The 22479-nt window shown below is 31.7% G+C and overlaps 1 protein-coding gene across 1 annotated transcript in view; it reads left to right on the top strand.

Annotated features, from left to right (window-relative positions):
• LOC140447206 (uncharacterized) overlaps window positions 1-22479 on the top strand; it is a 427560-nt gene that overhangs the window by 252884 nt on the left and 152197 nt on the right. Inside the window, exon 4 of the mRNA XM_072539719.1 lies at window positions 8129-8262. Within this exon, the coding sequence (XP_072395820.1) occupies window positions 8129-8262 (134 nt within the window). The remainder of the gene's footprint in view (window positions 1-8128; window positions 8263-22479) is intronic.

The raw sequence follows: 22479 nt of genomic DNA, 5'->3' as shown, positions 1-22479 counted from the left end.
AAATGTAAAGAACTTGAAACATAAGGAAAAGCAGGTCATACTTCAGACTTTATAAATATCATTTAGACATTTATTTTACAATCTTCGTAATTTTTCTCTTGCGGATATTGTAATTATCTTTAATATTTTTAATTAGAATTAGTATTTTAAAATACATTCTACATATAAAAAAAGTAATTTTACATCTTCGCTAACATTTACATATTTTGCAGCTTCTATTAGGTTTTTTAAATAATTTTTAGTTATTTTTAATTTGTTGCCATTATAACTACGAAAAATATGTTCCAGTTCACTACATTTAGTTACAAATTCCAGTGTTGGTTTGAGTAAACCACCCTTAGAAACGTGGTTTACCCAAGTAAACGATTTATCGTTAGCGTTCGGAATATATCCAAGTATTTCTTATTTTTTGTAACTTAAATGCAATGAAACCGGCTAAATTTCCCAATCCATCTTATTCCAGTTCTTTTATATTCGAATTAATAAAATCTCGATGACTGTCAATTAAATCTTCAGGGTTAATTTTTGTATCGCCACTAGGAAGGTTTAGCGAGGAAAAGATCTCTTTAGTGACAATTTCATAATTAATTATACTATTAGTAGTAATATTCCACAATAGTTTTACTTTTAACCAATAGTCAGCTTCTGTAAAATATTTTGATCATATTCTCGCGGTTTCTACCTTAAATTTGTCTCGCTGAAAACACTTGAAGACCCATACTTTACGCATTTGTTTGCCTCTAGGAAACACAAAAAAACGACACTTCGAAAAAGATTAACTTTTTTTTATTTTAATTGTTTAAACAACCCACCACCGCACAATACATTATGGCAACCAAATAATTAGTCTTCTTTATAAAGTAGCTACAGGTAGTCGAGAGGAAGTTGCGTACGATAAATAAATTAGGTGATATTAACATAGTAAACTGAATGTTTTCACCACAAAATTTATATAACAATATAATATACAAAGTCTTTACTACATCAATGAACAAATAAAAATCTCATTCACTTCGTTTTGAAGTACACAGGATAGCAACAGATAGAGCATTTAACTTGGCATCATTAATGTTGTCTCGGGCTTACGTCACAGGTGTGCGAGAGAGATGCAAGAACATGCGCGTTGACTTATCTTGTTATGTTATAGTATCATAATCCGGACCTATTTTTTAGCAGTAATTTGCAACGCGTTTGTGGCTCCACTAGCAGTAATTTGTCGCTTATAGCGGTAATTGCCACTTAATCAAATATTCTTGTTCTTGTTTGTTTATTTCTCTGTGTTTGTTAAGTTGTTTCTTTGTTTTTATAAATTACTTTAAAGTTTTTTCATACAATTTTGTGTCTCAAATTATAACAAAAAATTATAAGTTCTAAGAAAGAAATAAATCCAATATTTTCTTTATCGGTATTCTAGATAACAAAAATTAATGGATAGTTTTTTTTTTTCAATCCCAATTAACCGTATCAAACTGTACTTTATAATAGATGCCATTATTAAACAAGAAAAAGTTGAATAGAGAGAATAAACAGTTTTTATTGATTTCCCGAAAATCTATTTTTTGGATTTCCTTCTTTGAACTGGTGATTCATTTCTATATAAGTGGTTGTCTTATCATGTCATATAAATAAAATTTTAATAATTATTGTTTATAGTAAAATTTTATTATCCTTCAGTACTAATGTTTCGTTTTCGATAGCTTGGCGTGATTCATAAATAAAAGAATGCAACAAAGCAGATTTTATGTCGCATCAGAATTTTTTAAATTATTGTAACATAAAAAAGCAAGTTAGATATTGGAAAAGGAAGATTCATTACATCAACCCAATATGATAAATTAATATAATCGACATATGGGAGCCGTCGCCGTCGATCTACTTGATAATTCAGTAGCTAGTTACAGAATACGCAGAGGTAATGAAAGGTAAATAGTTAAATATTTTGTTTTTTTTATTTTTAGGTAGATACATGTATGGGATTATAAAATATGTAATTTGAAATCTTATTTTTAAGGTAGGTAATTGCTAATTTTTCTTCTGGGCTTAGGCTATCACGCATTGATGTATCCTATTTTCGTAAGACATCTTCTATTTCACATAATAAAAAATTAAAAGAAGACACTGACATCCTTTAATATTCAAAAAACTTGTCAGGATATTCTTTTAATTTGTTGTGTAAAAGAAAACAATTTCCCTATGTCTGTCTAGGCACTAGAACCGGGTGAATCCACCATTTCCGTTGTTTTTTAACCCTAGGTCGACGGCACATTGCCAATATTAAAGCCACTTTTTATTGAAATGATAGATTATCCATACTATATTATTCTATTATCGGTGTGAATTTATTTTACTTATTTATCTATTTATTTTATCTGCTATATACAGATACATTAGATAACCGGACAAGATACCACTGATTGTAGCTGCGTCATATTAACGCTCATGGAGCCACTACAAGACCAAAACGCGGCGATATGCGCGCTGTAAACTGTCGCTCGTGGAGCCATGATTTTACTGCTTTACTGCCGCCGTAATTTTACTGCTACTGCTAGCGACAATATGTCGCTCGTGGAGCCATAGCCTGAATGGTGTAGACGATTTTGACGAGGAAAGCGATTTACAGTGACATCTATTATATGATATTTTTATTTAAGGAAATATTTACAATTGGCCTTACAAAGACACTGGCCTTATTTGGTGTCACTACCTTGTAAAATAATTTTAAAACATACACAACAAATACTTCGTTACGAGCAACAAATATTATACTACAATAGTCATAAGCAAACAAACACATAAAATTATCTTCTCAAAAACAAATAAAAGAAGTTACTACAAAACACGCAGTTTCTATCTAGTTTAACGTTGAGCGCTCGTATATTTTCAGCTCGTCGTTTCTTTGTATGAAATCTAGTGAAATTCAAAATACGTGTGTACGAGCTTTAATGTAACCAGGATCAACAGCGAACACTTGTATTTGAAAAAATGCTCTCAACCCATGTTTATTCAAGATGGATACATCATTAGCGCCATATTCCAAACTTTAATTAAAACATTAATTAAAAGCAACTTTCGTTCTCCGTTTCGCAGCCCTCCCGAGCAGCTTTCCGTGAGTCGAGTGTACAGGGTCTCTATCTCATTCGTCGTTACCAAAAAATAAAATTATTTGAAGGTTTATTAAAAGTGAAAAAAGAAGACTGACAAATAAAATTGCAGCCCGTGATTTTATCCACCCGGATGAAAATTTTAGGTAGGAAAATCAATACATATCATTAACTTTTTAAATATAAATATGTTTTCTTCGATTTTTGAATATCTTCGATTGTATGTTTCACTAGACGTAGAGAAAAAGTCACAGGCAAATGTCAGATAGGTGATTATTAGACTTCGGCAAATATGCATATTGCATATGTTGCATATTGTGCATATTTTATGCAAATATTTCATATTTTGGCATATTTGTATAAAAGTTTGCATAAAGTGCATAAAAGTTCAGATTTTTATACTGTATTTGAAAATTTTTAAACATACCAATTTATTTCAATTCTTGTATAAAGTTTTGTAGTCATTTTAATCAAGAAATGATCTAAGTACGTAATCTCTACAGGTACAAAACATTTACAATTTCAAAGAAGATCAATTTAAGTAGCCCTCAACATTCTTAGAAAGTCTCGGTCACTGAGGCATTCAGTTATTGGATAATCGCTAAGGGTTCGCTCATTTGCATTTTATGATCTAATCCCCAAATCTATCTACAATTTATTGTATCTTAACAGCAGGTAAACGGCTAATAGTTTTGTTCCTAATTTAGGGATTTTCCAAAATCTCCCAGTTTATTGAATTAGGTACCTAAACATTTCTAATTTGATGCTCAGATTTGTAAATCATTTTTGTTTTGATATTCAAAGTGTAAACACTCGTTGTGCGTAACAAAAAGGAAGATTGTGATTTTATAATGCCTAAAACAACCAGTGCTTCAACTTGGATTAAACCTTATAAAGAGCTGTCTATGGATATGGGAAAAATCTACTGTTCAGTCTGTGGCAAAATTGTAAGTATCTAATATTTTCTATTAAATATCTAATATTTCATACATACAGGGTGTTTCCAAATGACACTTACAACGTTTGACTGTAGATACTTCTCGAAAAATTGAACAAAACGATATAGTTAATGAGGGGTCAGACTTATTTACTTTTCGAGATACAGGGTGTTAAAATTTAAAAAAATTAAATTCTTTTAGTTAATAACAACAATAACTTTAAAACTAATAAACGTATTTACTTGAAATTTAGTACTCGTAGGTTGTTTTTAAATGAAAAATAGCTCCCTTTAGTGAGAAAAAATTGTCCATGGTACAATACAATGGTGTGTATTTAGAAAAATTTTTCACCTTTACTTTTTTTTATGAAGTCAGCTATTCTAAAACACAATTATTTTTATTGTAATTGAATTAACAAAAAAAAACTTTTGTTGAATTTTAAAATAAGTTATATGATGTACTAATGGTTAGTAACAAAAACTAATTTGTGGATTAATAATGCATTTAAAACACTTAGCGAGTGTTTTTTTTCCAAACCAGTTATTTGATTAAATAAAAACACCTTGTATATTTTTATATTTTAAAGGTTGGGTTAAAATAAAGGTTTTTATTTTTATTTATAGATAGCATGTGAGAAGAAATTTCAGATAGACCAACATGTGAGAACTGCTTCACACATTGCAAAAAAAGGAAAAATAGGAGGAAAACATCAAACTTCAATGGCTAAATGTTTCCAATCTACTTCAAAAAAATTAGATGAGCAAGAAACTTTTAATGAAGACTTGTGTCGCGCATTAGTGTCTGCAAACATACCGCTTTCAAAATTAGCAAATGTAAATTTTAGTTCGTTTCTAAAAAAATATTGCAAACTTAATCTTCCAAGTGATCGGTCTCTAAGAAGAAATAATGTGAACGGGCTATACTCGTCGGTGTTAATTAATATTAAGGAAGAAATTGCAGATAATTATTTTTACATATCTGTAGACGAAACCACTGATTCCTCAGGAAAGTATATTGCTCATTTATTGATTGGTGTTCTTAAAGAAGATACCTTACCAAAATCTCATATTATTTCATGCCAGCAACTTGAGAAAACAAATGCTTTAACAATTTCGCGTTTTATACAAGAAACATTAGCAACTTTTTTCTTCCGACAACTATTCCTTCTAATAAATTACTGCTTATTTTATCGGATGCTGCTCCTTATATGGTGAAAGCAGGACAAAATTTAAAAATATTTTCCCCAGATTTAATACATGTTACTTGTGTAGCGCATGGATTAAACAGAGTTGCAGAGGAAATACGAAAAAAGTTTCCTCTTGTAAATACCATGATATCCAGTGTCAAAAAAAGTATTTCTTAAATCTCCTATAAGAATTCAACTTTATAAAGAAATGCTACCTAACTTTCCTCTTCCACCATAACCTATTTTAACGCGATGGGGAACATGGTTAGAAGCAGCTAATTTTTATGCAGATCATTTTGTTAAAATAAAGAACATAATTGATACGTTAACAGATGAAAGTTCCCAATCTCTTTTGGACTCTAAACAAACTTTTTAGAGTAACTTGCTTCAACAAGAACTTTCATTTATAAAATCAAATTTTAGTTTTGTTCAAAAAACAATTACTCAGTTAGAATCACCAAAACTGTCATTGTTCGAAAGTACAGCATTAATAAAAGAATTTGCGTCATGTTGTCGGAACGTTAGAGGTAATATTGGAAAAGATATTTTAAAAAAATTTGAAGCTACTATGGAAAAAAATAAAGGTTACCATATTCTTTCTGAAGTAGTCAGTGTTCTAGCTGGAAATATTTCGGAAACAATTAATTTAGAACCAAATGTTTTGGTTAGTTTGAAAAATGCTCCCGTTACATCAGTTGATGTTGAACGAAGTTTTTCCATATATAAATATATGTACTCAGACAGAAGCCACAAGTTTTTGTTAGAAAATTTTGAACACCACTTGGTCATTTATTGTTACCATAATTCTAAATAAGTTTATTCATACTTAAAAATGATGTAGTTACTTAAAATAAATGTAAATCTTAATGAATAGTAGGAAATATTTAGTTATGTACACTTTTTTTTAAATAAAATTGTTACTATTTTACGATTTTTTTATTTATTTGTATGCATATTTTGTAAAATATTTGCATATTTTCGGGTAAACACGTGCATATTTATGCGCATATTTTCTACATTTTTATTTGCATATTTGCCGAAGTCTAGTGATTATATTTTACCCTTAGCAGAAGAGTATAAACATCTAGGCATAATCCTAGATAAAAAAACTCTTGTGATCCAGCAATGTAAAATATGTAATGTAACGTATGTAAAACAAAAATGCGAGCGTGGAATTAATCTTCTGCGTTTCGTTTTCAAAAAAATATGGGTTGCAGATCAACATGTCTCTTTAATGTTTTATAGATCCGACATACGATCCATTCTGGATTATGGTTGTAGTCTTTATGGATCAACATGCAAAACAAATCTTTTAACACTTGACAGAATCTAATTTAAATCAATAAAAATTTGTCTAGGAGCTATGATGTCTTCACCTAACCAAGCAGTTCTAGCAGAAGCCCAAGAACCACCTTTACACATACAGAGGCAAATGTTAGCCAACAAATGTCATTATATACAGATCGTTTAATACAACTATGGTTCACAAAATAGGTTTTTTTGACAGAAAATTTAACAAATTCTTACTAGAGAATAAAAAATTTTCGTCCTCTTGCAGAATCTTTTATTGATACGAAGTCATTTCAATCTTATATCATACAGCTACCAAAATTTCCTTTTTACGAACAAGACCTTGAAGTAATTACTATTTAAATGGGAATAAGCCACAACTAAAGGTTAAAGTACGTTTATTGACGTTTCAATTTCCACTTCGGAAATCGTTCTTAAAATACAAACATTAGTAAATTAAACAAATTTTTGTTTTTTTGTTACTTAGTGAAAAATTCTTCTAATAATTTAATTTTATCTGACTCATTTATATTGACAATTCAGACATACATTATACATTTTAAAGTAGACGACTTTAAAATGACATTGCCAATATTGTTGAGTTGCGCTCCTGGGACGACTTTACTTATAAGATAGTTCATTCGATTACATGAAATCAACTTTAACTTGAGAATATCTATCAGAAAAGATCATAGCATGTAATTCGTCTTTAAAAAGACAAATACATGACATGATGACAGTAAAATTCTCCTGTTAGTGATTCTATAGTAAATTTTGAGGGAAAAACCAGGAAAAAAACCTCATAATACTATCCCGACATGGTAAGTATTTGGTCATGAATTTAGTTTACCTTCAATAAACACCAAATTCTGATTTTATATGTTTGTTATTTAAAAAACATAAAGGATGTATGCTCTATATGTTACTGACTTCAAAGAAAAGACTGCAGTGGTTTGGTCACATTAGATGTAAAAATGGAACTATATGGCGACAGATAGCGCTACTAGAAGTTAAGAAAAGAGAGGGGAAAACCGAAAAGATGAAAGAATTATATGGCAGAGTACTTGAGAGGAAAAGGTTTACATGAAGAACATACGATAAACAAAAATAAACGGCAAAGCAGAGTAAGGAACATTGACCTTTGAAAAGAAAAAGCTGAGGAAGATAAAGACACAAGATAGCTTTTGTTATTATTCAATGTTTTTTTTTTCAATTACACAAAAAATTACCTTCAACTGATCTTTTCAATTTTTAATGTTCGGGTAACTTTTTATATGTACCCCGTACGTCTTTATATTTACAATTAAACTATAGTATATTTGTCTGTACAAAGTCATTATAATTTTATTGTCGTCCAAATGCATGTATGGTAATAAAAATTTGAATAAAATTTGAATACCGCATAGAAAATGCTAAATAATTTTTCCGTCGTATGTTATGCACATACCACTAACGTTGTCCTCAGTATTTATGTCCCAAAGGTATTTTTAAAACTCGCGTCAAAAATTTCAACACCGGAAATTCATTTGAAAATAAATAGTTTATATTAATATAAATTTATTTCATTTTAAAAACCAGTTGTATACCTATTAAATTTCTTATTACTTTTTTAGATGTACCAGAAGATGATCCAACAATGGTATTGGAGAAAGATTTAATGGAAATTGGACATGTTTTGAAAGGCAATTGTACAGCACCTCCTTCATACCCCCCTGCAAATATCACGTGGTTTCTTAATGGCAAGAAAGTAAGTTAACTTAAAATGATGTTATAAGACTATGATTTATGGATTGATATGATTCCCTTAATGCTATTTTCGTAACTGATTCATTTAGTTAATATTATAACTTCCTGAGCCTGATCTTTTTTGTTTTCTTTTTGATTAAATAATAGAATTCGTATGATTTTTAGTAAAAACGTATGTAAATTTTTCTAAATGTTTATTTTTTTGCTAAATGTGAATAAAAAATATGTCCATTTAAAAGGAAAACAGGATCGCATCATTACAAAATTACTCAAAAGGAAATTGTTTATAACAATTGTTATTTCGCGTTAAACATAAAAATATGTCACATGATTTACAATAAACTTTTGTTTTACCCTTATAACCTGGAAGCTTACATCTAACAGAATTTTTTAACGCAGATGCCATTGCAGGAATGTCTTGTATCTTTCTCTTAGTAGACGTTTAAAGTGATGTTCTAGGTTTGTAACTTTTTCTAGTTACCTGTGTTTAAATGTTCCCAAAATCAGAATTTTTAGTAATATTATCTTTAAGGACCCACTTACATGACCAAGCTGATGGTGGATGGATGTAACTCCAATAATTGGCAATCGCAAGGTAAAATAAGTAAAAAATGGTTTTGACTGTCCATTTTTTACTTCTAGCTCCCATTCGATAATAACCGATCATCCTGTTAATTAAATCTATTTCCCATATGGATTTCTTGTAGTTTTTAACAATGTTTGATCTAGATACCTGAGCATATTGGGAGTCCTTTTTTGACCATCGCTTACATTCACTTGAAGGTTCTATTTGCAACGCAGTTGACGCTAGCATAACTGATTTCATATCCTACCATTGGACTATGTTAATTTTTTCATCAGATCATCAGACATCTTGCTCAGAAGAACCACGTCCTAATCGACTCATCATATTATCCAATGGTACATGAACTGCTTTGAGTATTCTGGATCTCATTATTGTACCAGCTAAAAATATTTTTTTTACCATGTACTCAAGTAAAGGTAAAGTGAAGGTGAAGGTGAAGGTGAAGTGAAATATCTATCAATAAATACATGTGTTTCTTCGAATAATATTGTAGATAACTTAATAACGGCAGATAGACCAACTCCTAACTTCTTAACATCATTATCATTCTGCAGAAATGTATTTTGAACTTGATAAATATCGAAGTTTAATTAGAGAATAACCGAACACAGAGAAGCGACACTCTTTTGAAGTTACGTGGCCAAGCCGCCAATGACAGCTAACAACCAGAAAATTAATAGTCAGTGGGCATATCACACAATATAAATTCTTAAGAGCATAGGCGCAAAATTTCGGGCCAATGCTTTTTAAATGCATTAATTTTTTTCGAACCCTGAAAAAACTAATAAGTATTTTTGAAAAATTTAAAAGCAGAATGAAAGAATACATTATTACTGAGGGCCGAAAGTCCCTGAAAACTTCTATAATGTTTATTTTAATAAGTTACAGGGGTGAAAAAAAAAAGAGAAAATTTAGTGTGATTTTTAATTTCAAATATCTCATTCAAAAAAACTTTTTGTTTATTCTAAGGGACTTTCGGCCCTCGGTAATAATGTAATCTTTCATTCTGCGTTTAAATTTTTCAAAAATATTTGTTAATATTCTCAGGATTCGAAAAAAATGATTGCATTTAATAAGCATTGGCCCGAAATTTTGCGCCTACGCTCTTAAATAAAATTGAGCATTTATGTTGACTTTCAATAAATACGAAATATTGCACTGAAAAAATAGTTACCTGCAGGGCCGGCTTTTGTTGATATTCTTAATGGTGTAATTATTTTTGATTTACAAAAGGTGATTTACTGATGCCACCCGGCTGTCGCGGAAGTTACGCTAAAACGTCTTTTTACGTGACCCGTCTTTAAAGAGTTACACAATAAAAAAATTTTAAAACAAATTTTAAGACAGTTTCCACGCCAACCCAGAGGTATGTCTTGTGGCGCGTTACTTTTTTTGAATGGGTGTTCACAAATCCTATAATTATTATAAAGTGAATCCATTTTGAATAACAAATCTTCTCGTCTGCAAGCTTCTATCTACACTTTGGCACTAAAAATTTTTAACAGAACAAATTTTAAACAAAGAACTTTTTCTGTTTTTATAAATAATACTTTATTACTTACAACTATAAGAGTATTAGTATATTCTAAGTATATTGTAAGTAATGAAATATTTAACTTTTGTCAATATCTAATCTTAATAAATTTACAGTTTTCTCCTGACTAAGTCACAAAAATTTCATTAAATATTGAGATATACAACAAATACAGTTTTAATATTTTTTATTTGTAATTCCTATTTCAAACTCCTAAATATTTTGTGTACTCCGGTTCATATATTTGATCTTTGTTATTTATATTTAACGAATTAAAAATTGGCAGACAACTTTTGTATATAGCAAAAACTAGATGAGTATTTAGTTTTTTCATAATTTAATGTAAGTTTGTTTATTTGCAACCATATTTTTACAATTTTGAAGTCTTGTTCTGTGGTAATTGTAAGATTTTACCAATTATCGGTCTAATTATGTTTCCAACAATTTTTAGTTTGAGCATTTTAGTAATTTCTTTGTTTCGTTTAAGAGCGTAGGCGTAAATTTCGGGCCAATGCTTTTTAATCATTTTTTTCGAATCCTGAGAAAACTAACAAATATTTTTGAAAAATTTAAATGCAGAATGAAAGATTACATTATTACCGAGGGTCGAAAGTCCCTTAGAATAAACAAAAAGTTTTTTTGGATGAGATATTTGAAATTAAAAATCACACTAAATTTTCTCTTTTTTTTCACCCCTGTAACTTATTAAAATAAATATTATAGAAGTTTTCAGGGACTTTCGGCCCTCAGAATAATGTGGTCTTTCATTCTGCGTTTAAATTTTTTAAAAATACTTATTAGTTTTTTCAGGATTCGAAAAAAATGAATGCATTTAAAAAGCATTGGCCCGAAATTTTGCGCCTACGCTCTTAAATCAAATATTCTCGTGTAGAAAACCCTCTATATATTTTTATTTCCTAAAAATACTATATTCGTATTGTTGTCTTCGAGCCCGACCACCAACTGTTGATTTTTTGACCTGAGCCTTCGGAGACTTGCGTCTTTCAATAAAAGAAATAGCACTGAAACCAAATTTAATGTTTTCATTTTAAACTATCTCTTGGCACGTCGTCGTCGGCTTACTGTTCGAAAGTCAAACTTATACTATTATGTAATAACTAATAATAATTACAAAGCAATAGTAATTACCTGTTATTATTCTTAGGAAATCTAAATAAACTTATTCCTTTTTCTGTCACAGATGAACATCCGCGAATCGCACAAATATATCCAGACATTTGAAATATAAATTAAACTTTTTACTATAAACTATAACTATAAACTTATATATTTAACTATAACTATTTTAACTATAACTATAAACTATAACTATAAACTTTTAACTATAAATAAATTATATAAATAGTCAAATGCACTTGTTGTGTTGAGTATTTACCATAGACGCCTACGGACTATCGAAAACAACCAGAATTAAAGAATAAGTACGTGTTTTTGACAGTTAAATAACCAGAATCGGGCATGCGTATACAAAAATGGTACACGCTTTTGGACCGTTGTGTCGCTTCTCTGTGTTCGGTTATTCTCTGGTTTAATATTAATCCTTTGAAAGTGGCACGGACAAATTTTTTTAATCCTTCTGGATTAGGTTTACCTCGAACAAATTGTTTCATGTTACACACGCCCGTAAAAGGTACCATTTGTTCGTCCACAGCAGCATCACTGTATCTTAGAAGTATCAAGCAACCTCTTCGTATTCGTTCAACTAAAGGCCGAATCTTAAATAATTTGTCAGCGTTCCTTTGATCTTGAGGTACATCAGTAACTACTTTTAAATTGATTCTAATTTAAAAACATCTATCACGTATCATGGCTTGTGCAATACTGTTGACTTTTGCTGTCTTAGCTCAAAACATTCTAATTTGTGAATACTTTAGACAGGATATTAGAATAGATATTCCAAAAAATGTTTTCACCTCAGTTGGAGTAACGTTCAAAGGTTTTCCTTTTTCTTGCAAAAATTTAATATTTGTATAATTATAAATATTCTCAAAATCTGAATCATCACAATATATACCGACGTAGTTTTCAACTTTCCAATTTTGCCTCCATTGACTGTATCGACAATTCCAGTAAAGTTTACATGCTGAGGGATAAAGCACCCATTTTGTTCCATGTATTTCGGTTGTCAAGCCTTTTTTTTGTTCATTGTGTGGCACGTTATCTAATTCATCTTCGGATGGTATTTCTGAATCTTGTTCATCATCTGTATATTGAGCTAAATCTGATTGCTGAGCCTGATACAATTCTTCATTTGGATTAAAGCCGTCATCAGAGTTTTCAGAATCTGAAACGTCTATATCCGAATTTTCCAGATATTCAAGAAGTCTTTCATAGTCAACTTTTTATTACCAAAGACAGCTGAAACAAAAAAGTCTAATATAATATTGTATATAATTTACTTTTTTTTGGAAACTAAAACTACAACGTTTGTGGCTACAATTGAAGTTATAAATTGATTTATTGACGTTGTATGCATAATAGTACATAATATTTTATGTATAGCTAAGGACCTGATGTTCATAAAAATGGACATCCCTGTATTAAATAAAAAACAAACTCAAAATAAGTTGCTAAGACAATTACATCATATAAATATATTTATATTATCGTATGTTATTAGACTAAGCAACATTTCGGTTAATAATCTAATAAAATTAGCTATTTACCATCAATTTTTTTAATAATTTTTAATAAGAGGTTAACTAAGCAATACGTAGCGCTGTTGGTGAAAATCTAATTTTGTTTCCAGTCTATTTGTGATTCTTTTATGGATAACTTGTAGAGGTGGTTTAATAGGCTTATGGGTCGGTAATTTTCAATGTTTATGTGTAATGAAATGGTAAGTACAGCAAACGCCAGTTAACTTGGCGACGGAATACGCACAACGTAACTGAGAAATAGATTATGTTTAGGTCCCATGATTCTCCTATTGGTTTACTATTTCTGATAAGTAGTTTCAGTAGCGTAACGGTATTGTTCAAATAATTATTACACAATTAAAAAGTAGTAATATTTTTTCGCAAGCTTTAATATATCATTGAAAAGATGAAATTGTTATTTATTTTTTTAGTCAATTTAAATAGAATGCCCCTGGTTTATAAGTTTATAATATCTCTTTAATTTAACGTACAAACACAAACATAATTATGACTGAATTTAATTAACAAATAAAACTACGTTGATATTGTCTTTCATATTAAATGGAGGGTATTGTATAAATAAATGTAACACAGTAATTATTTAATTTTAATATTTTGGTTTTATTATAACACTAAAACGAGTACCAAGTGTAGAAAAATAGTAACTGAAAATAATTTTCTAATGGTTAATTTTCTTCATCTTCATCATCAGAAGAAAACTCTGTACTCGTAGATTCGCTGTTAATATTTATAATATTAGGAGCTATTTCCATGGCGTTATCAACCACTATCTCGCTGTCCCTGTATTCATCTTCCTTCTTAATGACATGGTCACATCGTTTTCTCCACTTATTTGCATACATTTTACTGAACTCTTTCTCAGCCAGTTTTGTACGTCAGCTAATTTAAATGTAACGTTTTTCTGGCTTACATTATTTTTGACAGTAGCCCATATAAGTTCAATCGGGTTTAGGTCAGGATGGTACGAAGGTAAACGCAAAGGAATGTGGACATGCCTTCTCTGAATCCTTGCTTCTTCTTTAAGTGCCATCTCCGCGGCGGAGGTCGGCAATCATCATTGATATTCGGACTTTTGAGACGGCTGCTCTGAAAAGTTCATTTGATGTACATCCGTACCACTCTCTCAGGTTGCGCAGCCATGACATTCTACGCCTCCCTATGCTTCTCTTTCCTTGGATCTTTCCCTGAATAATTAGTTGGAGTAAGGTGTATTTCTCTCCACGTGTAATATGTCCGAGATATTCTAATTTTCTTGTTTTTATTGAATTTAAAATTTCCATTTCTTTGTTCATCCTTCCCAGAATCTCTTTGTTTGTGATGTGTTCTGTCCATGATATTTTTAGAATTCTTCTGTACACCCACAGCTCCAATGATTCCAGTTTTTTCATTGATGTCGCATTCAAGGTCCAAGATTCCATTCCATAAAATAAAGTCGAAAAAACATAGCACCTCGCCAACCTAAATCTTAGTTCCAGTTTTAAATCCCTGGTATATAGAACTCTTCTCATTTTGTTGAAATTTGCTCTAGCCTTTTCTATTCTTATTTTTATCTCCTGATTGTAATCATTTGTAGAGTTCATCATTGTTTCCAGGTATGCATATTTGTCCACTTGTTCAACGTTGGTTTCGTTTATTAGAAGATTCTCATTATTTCTTTGAGTTTTCGATATTCTCATAAATTTTGTCTTCTTCACATTCATTGTTAAACCATACTCTTTTCCATACTCTGTTATTCTGGTCACCAGTCTCTGAAGATCTTCAATGTTTTCGGCTAAGATCACAGTGTAGTCTGCATATCTAATGTTGTTAATGGGAACTCCATTTACCTTTATTCCAGCTGTTTCACCCTCAAGAGCTTTTTTCAGGACCTCTTCGGAGTAGGCATTGAAAAGAATTGGCGACAATACGCATCCCTGTCCTACTCCTCATCTAATTTCAATTTCTTCTGACAGCTGTTCGTTAACACAGCTGTTCGAATCCTTGCTGGTAGTCCCCAAAGTTTTTCTCTGTGAATTTAGTGAGTTTTTGCTTGATGAGTGCTTTTAGAATTTTATATGCTCAGTAGAGATATTGCTTTATACAGTCCCTGCTCAATTTATTAGACTCACCATAAAAATTTCAGTTTTTTTTAATTTTAATGGCATTGAAAGTATGTTCACTTGGATACTGAGGTGCTGTTTGGGTTGCATAACTATTGGGAACATAGTTAAGTAGAAAATGGTACACTTTTTCTTAGAATTGTCAAAAATTTACAGATGACAGTAGAATGTGCTCAAAGTGTGGAGCAACTAATTATTTTACATTTTGATTTTTTTTACTTAAAATATAGATTTGTGATCAGTTTATTTAAAATTTGCACCAGTAAGTATTGACATTATTAAATAATAGTGTTAATATTATTAATATTACATTATTACATAATATTGGTTAATTCTTAGTTATAATACAAAACGATTAATCTGGGATTGGAATTTTTCAGATGGGTAAATCTAAAGATCTTTGTGTTGAGCAAATCTCTTCCATTACTGCTTTACTACAAAATACATCACTTAGTCAGAGAGAGATAGCACGAAAATGTGGTGTATCCCAGTCGTCAGTGAGAAGATTAAGTCAAAAACTCAAAGAGAAGCGACCTGTAACGTCAGTTCGGAAGGGCCGATGTGGCAAAAAACCTTTAGTCACCCCCAGGGCGCAACGAATTTTAAAAAATTTAGCTGTAACGCACAGAAGGGCCACCCATAGAAATTTAAGAAATAAGTTGGAAGAAGCAGGGTGCTCAGTATCGGTGGCCACTGTACGCCGAAATTTGTATAGCATGGGCTTTAAATGTCGCAGGCCTGTTAAGAAGCCAAAACTAACACCACAAATGCTCAAAAAACGCTTAGCTTGGGCCAAGATCCATAAAGACTGGTCTATTGATGATTGGCGTAAGGTAAATGATTATAAATCATTTTATTTTCGTTCTTTATAATTTTATTCACATTTCCAGGTTTGCTTCAGCGATGAAGCCACGTTTCAAATAATGGATGACAAGGCCCAGTTTGTCCGAAGACGTCCAGGGGAAAAATATGAAAAGGGGTGTGTAATTAATACAATTAAACATCCCGCCTCAGTAATGATATGGTCGGTGATTAGTGGCAAAGGTATGGGACGTTTGTATGTAGTAGAAGGAACCATGCGACAAGACCAATATAAAAGGGTTTTGCAGACAAGATTGGTTCCACAAGTAAACGAATGGTTTGGTAACAGCCATAAGATATTTATGCAGGATGGAGCACCTTGCCATACGGCTAAAAGTATTAAAAAATTTTTGTTGGAACAAGAAATTCCGCTCTTACCATGGCCCGGCAACTCACCAGATATGAACCCCATTGAAAATGTCTGGGAGTGCCTAAAAAGAGAATTAGCCAAGGAAATTATTACCAACAAGATTCTGTTGATAGAAAGAATCATTTTCCATTGGAATCATACCGAAAATTTAAAAGAAATCGCAGAAAAATGCATAAACAGCATGCCTAGGAGAGTGGCTGCACTTATTAATGCCAAGGGTGGCTTAACAAAATATTAATGTTATAGTAGAATATTGTAATAATTTACTTTATTTTTGTTCAATAAATATGCAAAAAGGTTACTACTATCATCTGTGTTATGTTTCTTACTTATAGTTAACATAGTTATAATTATAATTGATTATAAAACACAGAAAACTTGAATTTGCTAAGTGAGTCTAATAAATTGAGCAGGGACTGTAGTTGTTACAGTTTGTTACTTCTCCTTTCTAGTTTAATCTTGAATGGTAATAATGTGATAAGCCACATTTAACAAAAAACTACATAGCGCTGTATTTTCATCACTTGAGTCACTTCTAGATTGTACCTAGTCAGGATCACGGTAACTGTCATCAAACGTCGACTCAACTTCAGTATTTTTCTTGCTAGAATCGTCAAAACTCACAGAAATAACCGAATCGCTTTCGCCCATGATCGCCATTTTGATGTGGCTTGTCATTATGTCGATTAAATACTAAGACAAACTATACATGTGCAATAGTGTTACCAGAGGTTTATCGCGCCATCTATTATCGCGTCATTATGAAATAAATTTTTAGTGGTTTATTATACTTTTACTTTAACCAAGCATAGCACTAACTCTTTTTGAACTCCTATATGGCTTGTCATTGTTTCACATTAAGCCCTTCAATTGTTATATATAACCAAATTAAATATAATTTTTAAAAGTCCATTTATAGTTTGTTTCACGAAAAATGGTTGAGTACTTAATGGTTACCTGAGTTGATCCTATTGTGTATACAAGAGTCTCTCAATAACCTACGGAAGTACACAGGGTCGCACTTCAGAAAGTTTGTTATTTAATATATTTCATTGGTAGCTGTGTAATACTGTGTAAGCTGTCAGCAAAAAACTGGCGTGTTTAAAAGTTTTTGCTCTTCCTAATCGGATATCGTTAAAAATGTACAGTAATAATAGTTCTATTTACAGTATATACATACAAACGAATACATAATGTACAAAAAATAGATGAATTGAAAAAAAATATAGAAAAATATATACATATAAATAGATATAAATAAAAAAATAAGTTAATATTTACAAAAAAAAATACCCACAATAACTAAAACATATTTATGAATTCCTAAATACCTAATTCTGTTTCGCTGTCGCTATCCTCTTCAAGATTAATAACAATTGGTTTAATTATGTGATTCAAAGTAACATATGAATTTTCTACGTTCATTAAATGACGTACTGAATTTTTCCAACTTTCTGGGGAGATATCATCAACACATTTCCTTATTAATTCGACTACACTACCACTTAAAGTCGAAGAAACATTTTGTGACCTAATATTTGACTTTAGTTGGTGCTACATATGCTCTATGGGATTAAATAAACAATAGTAAGGCGGAAGCCGTAACACTGTATGTCCCATGTCCTCGGCCAATGCGTCACAAACATATACTTTTTTAATAGAAAATGATTTTAATACTTCTAACAGTTCATTTTTTAAATAACTTTCTTCAAAATATATATCGTTTTCTAACAGGTAGTTTTAAATTTCAATTTTCGTGTTATTTGCACTTGGAGACTTATGTAATTGACGACTGTGGTAACTTGCATTGTCCATTACTATCACACTATTTTGAGGAAGGTTAGGTATAAGACAATTCTTAAACCATTGCTCAAAAAGCTGTGCCGTTGTATCCTCATAGTAGTCCACGCAGGAGTCTTTAATGTTCTTTGCAGAAAGCCATTAGGCATTTGGGACCCAACCATTTTCTGATCCTGCATGTAAAATTGTTATTCTTTTCCCTTTGTTTGATGGAGCTTTTGTTTGACACCTGTTGGAAGAAACAGACCATCCTTTGGTTGGTGTTTCATGAGTGTCAAACCATGTCTCGTCCATATAAATTATTGGTCGATCTTCTGCACGGTACTTTTTTATGGAAGTTATATATTCAGTACGCCACTTTTTTAAACGATGGGACTCCATAAGCACTTGCCTTTTGTCAATTGTACGATATCTGAAGCCCATTTTAGACAAAATCCTCCAAAGACTAATGCGGCTACAGTTTATTTGTGTATTATCATTAGTAAGCCGTTGTTTTAAAGCATCTAATGTAGGTATCCGTTGCTCTTCGTACATTGTGTAAATTTTTTGTCTTATTAAGTCCTTATCACTTTCGTCAATACATTTGGTAGAACCGGCATTCTTACGCTTCCTTCTTGACTTAATGGGATTTGATGTAATTCTTTTCACTGTGGTTAGAGGTATTTTCGTTAAATCAGATATTTCACTGGCAGCAGTATTAGCAGTAAGTCCTCTTGTAAGTAAAGAACTATATATTGTTTTTACGATTTCTCTAGCGTCAGCAGATAAATGCTTTTTCTTTGCTGGAACACTGGAAGATGCACCGTCAATGTTTTTCCACGGACGCCACATAATGCTGTTTTATAGGTATAAATAGGTATAACACTGGTAACACTTGTAACACTTTCAACTAAATGAAACAAAATGTATATTTAAAAATTTCTCATCGGTTTTATATACTTTTACAAATTAAGAATAGAGGGAACCTGTATAATTATTCCAGGAAATACTTAACGATTAACAAATTTATTGTGGTCATTAAAAGATCAACCATTGATAGTGAAACTCACTGTTAAAATGTTTACAATCTTATGAAATAAAATGTATTCTACTTGTTTTTATAATTTTATACGATTTTTTAATCGTTTTTATATTACCAGGAATTTATTATACAAACAAGATAACGACACTCCACAGTAGCTTCAATTTTACGTGAATACTTACCTGCTCAACTAATGTTGACTAAGCTGGGGTACTTGCGGTCGGGTTTTATTGCAATCATTAAGCACTCAACCATTTTTCGTGAAATAAACTATACATAATTTTATAGACATATTATTTTTTTTAACATATTGGAATCTGAACGTATAACTTTCAATATCTTTTATCCTTAAAATTTTATGACTTAATAAAATTCAAAACCGAAGGAAAATATATTAAAAACCAAATCACGAAAACGAATTACTTCATTCTATACTTAACTGTTCAGCGAAATCAAATTATTCGAGAAATAATCGCACAATCACTCTCGGAATCCTAGAATATTGCCAATCGCGCTTTAGTTATCAGATATGTGCATATGGTCGGCCAAATAGAGTTATCAGTTTTATGAGCACTTACATTTTATGGCTAAAATTATGCAAATGCACTGTTCATGTCTGTAATTCGAGGAAAGTGTATTTGAGTTGTAAGTTTTGGTTTTATCTAATTCAAGGAGTTTTCAGACTGCAAAAGTGTACATTTAGGCATACCTACTATTAAATTATCTATTAATTTTAATGACTCATACATTTACCTACTGTCTTTCTTATAATTGTGGTAACTAGTAATGAACTTTGCCTGGATTGGTACGGGGTGAATTGAGTAGCTCTATAACCGATGCAGCCGCTCCTAAACCCGGATAAAAGAGGAGGGATATAGGAGTAACACCTCTAAAAAAAAAAACAGGGTTCAGCTGACCCGGCTTATAGCACCCTGTGAGAGTCCCTGCCTGGGGTACAGGTAAAAATCGGTCAACGGTCTTGAGAGCAGAGGATGGCTGGAAAAGTCACAATGGTAGAGAGGGCTAAAGAACCAAGAGCGTCTGATCCAGAATGGGTGGCTGAAGAAAAGTTCCTCCAAACGGGGGTTGTGACGTTAGGAATTAGCAATCTAACACACAGAAAAACATAAGGGTAAGAAGAACGAAAATCGCAAGATGAAAAAGCCAAATACGGAAACACATCCCCGGGTGGAAATACACACATCTCATCGGAATAGGGGGGGGGGGGGCGAGGGGGCAATGGAGCAAGAGTTCGCTCAACCAAAAATCAAAACGAAGAAAAAATAGAACATTCATATGTGCAACAAAAGGCAACGGAAGTGATCAAGAAAATCGAAGAATTTCAATATGTATGTCGATGTTGCTTAGAGAAAGCAACATCGACATACTAGTAACAACAGAAACCAAAAAGAAAGGAAATGAAACGAAAACAATAGAAGACCATATGCACTGCTGGAGCGGAGTTAATAAATAATGTAGAGCAAAGGCAGGAGTGGGAATACTAATCAAAAATAAGTGAAAGAACAGGGTTAGAACATGGGAACCAATCAACGAGAGAATAATTTAAATGTATATAGACATATACGATAAAGAGACAGTGATACTTGGAGTATATGCACCAAGAGACGAGTCCCCGAGAGTAGAAAAAGAACATTTCACGGAACAACTTCAACATAAAATAGAGCTAATTAAGAAGAACGTGAAGATAATTATAACAGGCGACCTTACCAGCAGAACCGAAAGGAAAGAAAACAATAAAGTAGTGGGGATATTTGGAGAAGATGAACAAAATAATACCGGAGAACGTCTGATTGAATTATGCGAACTAAACAACCTAAAAATCACCAACGGATTCTTCATAAATATACATAAAAACATTCATAAATATACATGGATGCAAGAAACACGAAAGCTGAAATCGATTATAGACTACATAATAAACAAACCAGATACCACAATAAAGATCAAAGATATGCGAGTCAGAAGAGGAGCAGAATGTGGAACGGACCATAAACTACTGACAGCAAAAATGGGCATTAATTGGAAACATAACAAGATCCCCTCTACAGAAGAACCGTTGAACACTATAAGAGAAAAACAATACAATATAGAACTACTTCAAGAACAATCAATAAGAGAACTATACCAACAACGTCTAGACCAAAAATTAATAGAATTTAGATACGGCAACATAGAAGAAATATACGAGCATATAAAGGCGAGTATACAACAAGCAGCAGTCGAAGCCCTTGGAGAAAAAGAACATATAACAAATAAACAGCACTATTATGAAATAAATGAACCAACAAAAAGAATAATTGAAGAAAAAAAGCAATTTTACAAAAAATGGCTGGCTACAAACAACGACAAAGTTTATAAAGAACATAGAGAAAAACATAGAAAAGTGAAAAAACAAATAACACAACAAAAGAATGAAGAATGGGAAAGAACCTGCTTAAATATTAAAACATACATAGGAGGTACAAGAACTTCGGAGTCATGAAAAGTACTGAGAGGATTGAAACAAAACTCAAAAAAAAATAAATTGGGAAATACACGGGACAAATAATGGAAGGACTATTACAAGGAACTGTTAACAGAACAAAGACCACAATTCATTGGAAAAGAAAACAGGCGAAGAGGAAGCAGATCCCCACAATAAGAAATAGAAATAACAGATAGGGAAATGAGAACGGCTATAAAAGCAATCAAAAATAAGAAAGCAGCGTAACTGGAGGCATCTCACCTGAGCTTATAAAATACGGATCAAAAAAATTATAATGGGTGATACAATGGATATTTCAGAAAGCCATAAATGGAGAACAGCTCCCAAAGGAATGGACGGAGGCATATATGACATCTATATTTAAGAAAGGAGATAGAAAACGATGCGAAAACTACAGAGGAATAAGCATAATATCATCAATAGGAAGATTTTATGGGAAGATACTGGGAGAAAAGATAGAACGATAAGCGATAAACGGCAAAATCGGGGAGGATCAGGCAGGCGTCACGCCAGGAAGATCATGCATAGACCACATATACACACTGGACCAACTGTTGGAAAAGAAAAAAGCAAAAATTAGAGATATGCATTTGGCATTTGTGGACCTTAGAAAGGCGTATGACTCTGTACCAAGGTCAGAACTATGAGAGGTAATGTACAAATTAGAAATACAGACGGAACTCATAGAAGCTACAAAAGCTCTGTATAAAGAAAATAAAGTGTCTATTAAAATGGGAACAAGAATCATAGGAGACTTCAC

Source organism: Diabrotica undecimpunctata, chromosome 8 (genome assembly GCF_040954645.1).
Source record: "Diabrotica undecimpunctata isolate CICGRU chromosome 8, icDiaUnde3, whole genome shotgun sequence".
In the NCBI taxonomy this organism is placed as follows: Eukaryota; Metazoa; Arthropoda; class Insecta; order Coleoptera; family Chrysomelidae; genus Diabrotica; species Diabrotica undecimpunctata.
This window is presented reverse-complemented; position numbering and strand designations above follow the sequence as displayed.